The following is an 8,517-nucleotide window of genomic DNA, read 5'->3' as shown; positions in this document are numbered from 1 at the left end:
ATTAGTTCACGGACTAATGAATTAAACTTATCTAAATTCAAACTCAAACTTGATTCATTTAATTTCTGAACTTAAATTCCAGACTTAAACTCGATGATAAGCTCACAAACTCACCTTATCAAATTATTGACTAGTTGAGTTCGAACTAACTCATAAATCGGCTTAATTCACTTCGAACCTTACATATCTATGACTATTTATTCTTCGTTAAAATGAGTAGTGTATGCTTCAGTTTTGTTGCTTCTCTCTCTGTTTATGGCTCCTCAATTGCTAACACCACCAACTCGCTCTCGACTCGCCCGAGTCACGCGGTGCCTTCTCACTCGCCACCGCCACCACCGCCGGTTCTCGACAAATGCAACAACAGAAAGAAGTCAAAAAACAAAAGGTGCTTCCTTTTCAGGAAATGAAATAAAGCTGCCAGCGGCACTGCGAGACAAGAATGTGGTGCAGCTCAAGTGCGAGTCCTCCTCTGGTTTTTGCAATGTCTTTATTGTTGGCACTGTTTATAATTCTCAGGTACATTTCAATCAATGTCTACAATTTCATCCTTGTTATTCTCTTTTGCCCCTTTCAATTTTGTTCCTTTGGTTGCAGAGATCACGCGAACAAGTAAAAAGAATAATCGGCCACTTGAAACCACAGGTTACGTTATGCACCTCAGTTCTTGAAATCATAATTCATTGTTTTTGAGATTTAATTTTCGTCTACTTACTGTGTAAAGGAGTTTTAGGATGTAAGGTTTAGATAAATATTCAATGGCGTATTAGAGTTAAACCCTTAGGTAATTCATGAGATTGGCCGCGAGCACTGAATAGTACGTGAGATCCCAATTGCCCTAATTTCGTCCCTAAGGCGTGCACCACGTTCGTCCCTATTGGCGTGATCAGTCATCTCAGGACGTAATTGGTGCAATTGGGATCTTCAGGCTATGGTCAATTTCAAGGACCACTTTGAAATTTAACTCGGGTATTAGCGAAAGTCACTAATTTTGAAATTATTATTTTGTATTGGTGTTTTCCTGCAGGCTGTGCTTTTAGGATTATGCCAAAGTGGCTCAGCAGTGCTTTATCCTCCAATTGATACAAGGGTTTAGATTTTTCTGTCTATTAGGGTTAGAACTTTCAAGTTTCAATTATAGTTTGATATTATCCTTAATAGCTTCATCATATTTGCATTCAAAATTTTTGACAGCCTGGTAAACAACCTGAGGTTGGTCCTGTTAGCGAATTTCGAGTGGCATTTGAAGAAGCAAGAAAGTATGGTGGCAAAGTGTATCTCGGCGATCGCCATGAAAAGGTTAGATGAATTTTTATATTCAAGTATGTTTACTGCTGCTGCATGAAATCTTGTTGTGCATTCAACGAGATGTGAATGGATACAGTGGTTAAGGTTAATTAATTTCTATGCAACGGTTGTGACAGATTACCATGGGCAGAGTCATCAGAAAGATTACACTTTTGGACTTCATAAAACTATGTTCTCTTCCCTTCAAAGACGTTCCCCACTTAAGTAAGCTTCTTGAAACTTTCCCTATAGATCGCTCAAGCATCACGCAGGGTTTTCCCAAATTGGTAAGCTAAGCTTCAGAATCCCTGCATAATTGTGGAATGAATTGGTTGTTATATTATATATTACTTCTAAAGGAATTCCTTCTTGTTTGGTTCTAATTTCGGATTGCTTTCTTCAGAGACAGGTAATTGAACACATGGAAGGAGAAGGTATTAATCAGGAAATACGTGAGTTTAAGGTGCTTACGGTTTTGCAGGAGACTGTTCTACATGAACGAGATCAGTAAGATGTCTCTAACTTACCTTACTCTCTGAGAAAATAAATCTAAGCTTTTTCTTATTGTTTTTTCTCATCCAAAATATTCTAAATAGTAGCGGATTAAAAATGTGGCCTACGATGATCAAATTCTAGACCATTTGGTCAAAGAGTCTATGTTTGTTATGAATCCTCTCTCTCAACAGCATAAATAATTAGGCAGAATCACATGAATGATTTTATATCTTACTGCGTCCAATTTGTCTTTGTTATGCATTTACTATGATGTGTATGCAGTATCAACAATTTTTTATTCATTTTCCCTTTCAAAAATTCAGATACATGTCTCACTCACTACTAGAAGTGGCTAAGAGGAATAACTGTGTTGTTGCTGTTGTTGGAAAGGGGCATTTACCAGGAATAAAGAAGCATTGGCAGCAAGATATATCGGTTAGGAACATTTCTCACATTTCAATTATCTGCAGCATTCCATGCATGAGATTATGCAGCTTGTTAACTTCAAACCATTTATATTAAATCCATTTGTTCCATGATTTTTGTCACTTTAAAAATTTGGTACATTCATAACTCATTATATCTGCATTCTAAAGTATGATAGGAGGTTTTATTAATGCAATTTGGTTTTACTTTTTTGTTAGGTGGCGCCTCTCCTCCAAGTTCCATCTTCCAAACATACTATAATGAAGTTGTGTATCTCTGTTAGTGTTGTCATGGTTGGGGTATCCATGATTGGGAGATATCTTTGAATCAAAATATGACTTGCCAAGTGGAGATTTTTCTGATCATGATTGTGTTTACACTTTCTAACTTGAAATGAACTTGTAAATTGTAATAGACAAACATGGGATGATTATCCTAATATGTGAAGAAAAACTAGAGGTCATATTTCAAAATCTGGTGCTCTGCCTCATGGAAACATTTTTTGAGATTTAATTTAATCATACAAAATGAAAATATACAGTTTTTCACGGCTTTTCTCCATTTTCAAGGTAGTGTTTGTTTTGAAGTATTGAGACAGAGACTGAGACTCAATATCATATTTGTTGGTTCAGAAATTGGTACTAAAATTTCTGTTTCTGTCTTTAAAATTTCAGTATTTCAGTACCTCCAAAAAGTGGGGACACAAGGGACTAAAATTTTTAGAAATGAAGACTGAAATTTTAATAACATTTTATACCTAAAATACCTTCATTTCAATTAATTAATTTCAATTTTATTCTTTGTACAAATTAAATTAAAATTTCATTCTTATTTCAATTTCTGTTTTCCACTTTGTACCAAACAGAATACTGAGATTTTTTTAATCTCTGTCTGACTGTTTCTTAGTCTCAATCTCTCGGTCTCTGTCTTTTCTCCACCAAACACTACCAAACTGTTGCTGTCGATCTAAATGAGAAACGCTAGATTTCTCCATTCATCACCATTACGCAGCATGAAATGATGTTACAATAAACAACACTGGTGAGAAGCACGAGAATTACTTTTTTTATTGGTGCTTTATATGACAATGTAATATATTTTGAAATTTTAAATAAAGAACACTTAATTATCTTAAATAAGTCCCACCAAAAGTCTCAAATCCGATTAGGAGCCATGCTAAACCTGGTTATGACCCGCTAATAGTAGTTCTGGAAAACCCAAGTAATCTTCTTGGTGTAATTTACGCAGAGGATACCAGTAGTTTCAAACAAATAAATTAAGTACATATATTAAATTAAGAAGGACATAAAAAATTTAAACACGTAAATTAAAAACATGCCAGTCAATTTTTATTTTACTTGTTAATTTTGGAAGGCTCATCTTGCACCTTGTTATCAAGAATCTCAACCCGACCTCTTAGTTTGATTTTAATTAAACATGAAATGAGAAACACTAGATTGGTATTTGAATTTGTAATAGGCTAATAGCATTTGGTAAATATATTCTTCCTTAAAATTATGGTAGAAACTCAGATAACTTCACGTGAAGTTGATACTTAAATGATTTGACTAAATTTTCATCTAAAGGCTCTCACTTAAATGATTTGACTAATTTGATTAAATTTTCATCTAAAGGCTCTCAGATATTAACTTAAGGTGAAGTCGACTTTTAATGTATGCTTCAATCTCTGTTTATGGCTCCTCAATTGCTAACACCACCAACTTGCTCTCGACTCGCCCGAGTCACGCGGTGCCTTCTCACTCACCACCGCCACCACCGCCGATTCTCGGGAAATGCAACAACAGAAAGAACAAAAGGTGCTTCCTTTTCAGGAAATGAAATAAAGCTGCCAGCGGAACTGCGAGGCAAGAATGTGGTGCAGCTCAAGTGCGAGTCCTCCTCTGGTTTTTGCAATGTCTTTCTTGTTGGCACTGTTTATAATTCTCAGGTACATACATTCATTCATTCATTCAATCAATCAATCAATGTCCACAATTTTCATCCTTGTTATTCTCTTTTACCCCTTTCAATTTTGTTCCATTGGTTGCAGCGATCACGCGAACAAGTTAAAAGAATAATCGGCCACTTGAAACCACAGGTTACGTTATGTACCTCAGTTCTTGAAATCATTATTCATTGTTTTTGGGATTTAATTTTCATGTACTTATTGTGTAAAGGATTTTTAGGATTTAAGGTTTAGATAAATATTCAATGGCTTATTAGAGTTAAACCCTAAAGTAATTCATGAGATTGGCTGCGAGAATTGAATAGTACATGATCCCAATTGCCCTAATTATGTCCCTATTGGCGTGATGAGTCATCTTAGGACATAATCAGTGCAATTGGGATCTCTGGACTATGGTCAATTTCAAGGACCACTTTGAAGGTTAACTCGGGTATTAGTAAAAGTCACTAATTTTGAAATTATTATTTTGTATTGGTTTTTTCCTGCAGGCTGTGTTTTTAGGATTATGCCAAAGTCGCTCAGCAGTGCTTTATCCTCCAATTGATACAAGGGTTTAGATTTTCTGTCTATTAGCTTTAGAACTTTCAAGTTTCAATCATAGTTTGATATTATCCTTAATAGCTTCATCATATTTGCATTCAAATTTTTTGACAGCCTGGTAAACAACCTGAGGTTGGTCCTGTTAGCGAATTTCGAGTGGCATTTGAAGAAGCAAAAAAATATGGTGGCAAAGTGTATCTTGGCGATCGCCTTGAAAAGGTTAGATGAAATTTTGTATTCAAGTATATTTATTGCTGCTGCATGAAATCTTGTTGTGCATTCAACGAGACGTGAATGAATACAGTGGTTAAGGTTAATTAATTTCTATGCAACGGTTGTGACAGATTACCAACGCCAGATTTATCAGACAGATTGGATTTTTGGACGTGATAAAACTATTTTCTCTTCCCTTTAAAGACCTTCCCCACTTAACTAGCCTTCTTCTTCGTTTGGCAATAGATGGCAAAGGCAACATTCGGGGTTTTCCCAAAGTGGTAAGCTAAGCTTCAGAATCCTTACATAATTGTGGAATGAATTGGTTATTATATTATATATTACATCTAAAGGAATTCCTTCTTGTTTGATCCTAATCTGGGATTGCTTTCTTCAGGATGAGTTAATTGAACAATTGGAAGGAGAAGGTATTAATCAGGAAATACGTGAGTTTAAGGTGCTTATGGTTTTGCAGGAGACCATTCTACATGAACGAGCTCAGTAAGATGTCTCTAACTTACCTTACTCTATGAGAAAAGAAATCTAAGCTTTTCCTTAACAGTTTTTCTTATCCAAAATATTCTAAATAGTAGTGGATTGCTTCTGAGGTTATGTATAATAAATGGTCTTTAGGTCTGTTGAAATACATTCTTTTATTTAGAAAAATGTGGGCAAGGATGATTGTAGACCATTTGGTCAAAGAGTCTATGGTTGTTATGAATCCCCTCGCCCAAAATCATAAACAATTCAGCAGAACCACATGAAAGATTTTACGTCTAACTGCGTCCAATTTATCTTTGTTATGCATTTACTATGTTGTGTCTACAATATCAACAATTGTCGATTCATTTTCCCTTTCAAAAATTCAGATACATGTCTCACTCACTACTAGAAGTGGCTAAGAGGAATAACTGTGTTGTTGCTGTTGTTGGAAAGGGGCATTTACCAGGAATAATGAAGCATTGGCAGCAAGATATATCGGTTAGGAACATTTCTCACATTTCAATTATCTGCAGCATTCCATGCATGAGATTATGCAGCTTGTTAACTTCAAACCATTTATATTAATCCATCCGTTCCATGATTTTTGTCACTTTAAAAATTTGGTACATTCATAACTCATTATATCTGCATTTTAAAGTATGATAGGAGGTTTTATTAATGCAATTTGGTTTTACTTTTTTGTTAGGTGGCGCCTCTCCTCCAAGTTCCATCTCCCAAACATACTATAATGAACTTTTGTATCTCTGTTAGTGTTGCCATGGTTGGGGTATCCATGATTTGGAGATATCTTTGAATTAAAATATGACTTCCCAAGTGGAGATTTTTCTGATCATGATTGTGTTTACGCTTTCTAACTTGAAATGAACTTGTAAATTGTAATAGACAAACATGGGATGATTATCCTAATATGTGAAGAAAAACTAGAGGTTCATATTTCAAAATCTAGTGCTCTGTCTCATGGAAACATTTTTTGAGATTTAATTTAATCATACAAAATGAAAATATACAGTTTTCCATGGCTTTTCTCCATTCTCAAACTGTTGCTATCGTTCTGTGCATATTTGTGTAACATTGAAAATAAAATCTGATTTAATGTCTTAATTACACAGACTAACATAAGATTTAATGGCTTCTTTACGGTGGTTAGTTAACATATTTTATTCATAAAATATGAATTTAAGATTTTATTTAACAAAAATAAGATTATTATTTCACTATTTTGAATGAATTAAATAATCTATCTATTTTACCTACCTATCATAGTATTTATTTGTTATTAATTCTATTTATTAAAATATTACTCTATTCTTATATATTTTATATTATAGATCAAATAATCTTATATATACAGTAAAATTACACCAAAATAATTATTATTAGTGCTATGGACAAAACTGGTCCCTGTTGAGTGTTGATCAACCCAAACATAATTGCATAAGAACATAACCTTCTAAAAGGAAAGGGTTTTTTACATTTGTAAAATAAAAATAATAATTAACATTTATGTCAGCTCCTCCTGAATAAATCAAAGAGATCTTGTTAAATGTTGGTGGCTGGTGGGGATGTGGTTCTAGAATCTAAAGTTATTTGCACTTAATCTTCTAAAAACAGCAGCAAATAACTGGGAAACAGAAACACACAATAAGCTCCTAAACCAAACACATCAAATGTTTAAAAGATACACAATCAAAATTCAAATGTCAAAGTACTCAATACAGATTCTAACATAATAATTTCAAAAGCTAAGTAAACTTAGTCTTCTTAGACTTCACTTGAGGTTTCTCAGGTGTATCATCATCATCTTCTGAAGAAGATTCTAATGGCTCATCAGGGACATCTTGAGGGATGTTATGTTTTGTTATGAACTCCTTCAATATGCTCATACTTTCCTCTTTCAGTGAAACCAGTTGCTCTGATAAACAACCTTTATTCGCCTGAACGGTGTACGATTCTGAGCCAAGGCGCAGCGTGGCCTTCACCTGCGTCGACCTAGGATCTGATTCTGTTGCCATACCTGTATTTTGGGTCACTGAAGAAATGCTTAACCACACCAGAGAGAAGGGATATAGATCCTTCATTATATTAAGAATCAAGAGAATTCATCTAAACTCATGAAACTTAGTAAACATACAAATAAATCTCAAGTAATAAACCAGCAAGTTAACTCAAGATTGTTAAACCTACAACCTGATCTTAGCAGAAGCATAAGAACATTTAAGAGTAAAATTAGGGCAATCATAGAGCTCAAGAACACTGTTCAAACCTTCAAGTCCTGTTAGTGAGAGCTGGTTGAAGCAGAATGACTTGGTCTTAGGTGGAATGAAGATATTTGCCATTGGTATTTACATAAAAGCATTTCATTTGAGGTATAAGTATATATTCTCTTCTTATAAAACTCAGAAACCAAGTTCAAGTTTTGGACCAGCAGAACAAGAGATAACCAATATACAAAGTTCAAAATCAACCAATCAAGCATTCAATTCAAGCATCAAATCAAACCCCAAACTACAAACAAATTCAGGAATTCAAAGACGAAATCACAACCCATATCCTCAAGCAAGGCAATCAAGGATTTAGCAACAACAAAAAAAAGGTCCAAATATCAAAATCATCAGATAAATTTTGGGCATTTCATCAAAATAATACATCCAGCGAAAAAAAAAAAATAATCCACTTTTACTTAAGCTGTTGATGTTGCGCAAAACTAATTAAAGAGGTGAAAAGTTCTAAACTTGAATGATGGGGTAGAAAGCCAATGCAGTAAAGAGCATACCTTGGGGGGAAAATGGTGGCTGCTGAGAGAGTTATGAACTTGTGAGTTGTGATTCGTACTCCAAGTTTTGTGGTGCTAAATTGCTAAACAAGTCAAACCTTTTATCAATTTTTTTATTGCTCTTGGAAATGTTTTTTTGGTCTTGGGCTTTGATTTGGGCCAAGGCACCTAGTCTTAACTCTTAAACGAAAAATTGGGCTTTTTTGAGAAAAAAACATTAATGTGAGTGTAAAGGATTTTATCCATGAAATATATAAATTATTTTGATAATCTTAAAAACTGTATTAATTTGAATTCTTATAATTAATGAAAT

General features: G+C 34.2%; 2 protein-coding genes and 1 long non-coding RNA gene across 4 annotated transcripts; 2 read left to right on the top strand and 1 right to left on the bottom strand.

Moving 5' to 3' along the window:
• On the top strand, positions 191-2,744 carry LOC107635728 (traB domain-containing protein). 2 transcript variants are annotated; one of them, XM_016339284.2, is made up of 8 exons: positions 193-519; positions 598-645; positions 1,028-1,090; positions 1,195-1,299; positions 1,425-1,574; positions 1,691-1,794; positions 2,106-2,217; positions 2,427-2,744. In XM_016339284.2, the coding sequence occupies exons 1-8, from the start codon at positions 256-258 to the stop codon at positions 2,532-2,534; spliced, it is 954 nt and encodes a 317-aa protein (XP_016194770.1). In that variant the 5' UTR covers positions 193-255; the 3' UTR covers positions 2,535-2,744. The 2 variants fall into 2 exon arrangements, with proteins under 2 accessions (XP_020977943.1, XP_016194770.1); XM_021122284.1 differs by lacking the exon at positions 1,028-1,090 and having other exon boundaries at positions 191-519.
• Positions 3,812-6,376, top strand: LOC107638206 (traB domain-containing protein). Its single transcript, XM_016341375.2, has 8 exons — positions 3,812-4,156; positions 4,259-4,306; positions 4,663-4,725; positions 4,829-4,933; positions 5,059-5,208; positions 5,325-5,428; positions 5,797-5,908; positions 6,117-6,376. Exons 1-8 carry the CDS (start codon positions 3,884-3,886, stop codon positions 6,222-6,224), a joined length of 963 nt encoding a protein of 320 aa, XP_016196861.1. The 5' UTR covers positions 3,812-3,883; the 3' UTR covers positions 6,225-6,376.
• On the bottom strand, positions 6,841-8,290 carry LOC107635727. Its single transcript, XR_001619293.2, has 2 exons — positions 8,205-8,290; positions 6,841-7,445 (listed from the first exon to the last, which is right to left on the bottom strand). It is a non-coding gene; the product is annotated as an uncharacterized LOC107635727 (long non-coding RNA).

The sequence above is a fragment of the Arachis ipaensis genome, chromosome B04 (genome assembly GCF_000816755.2).
Source record: "Arachis ipaensis cultivar K30076 chromosome B04, Araip1.1, whole genome shotgun sequence".
NCBI classification, from domain to species: Eukaryota; Viridiplantae; Streptophyta; class Magnoliopsida; order Fabales; family Fabaceae; genus Arachis; species Arachis ipaensis.
The sequence above is the reverse complement of the archived record's forward strand: the minus strand, read 5'-3'. Positions and strand labels throughout refer to the sequence as shown.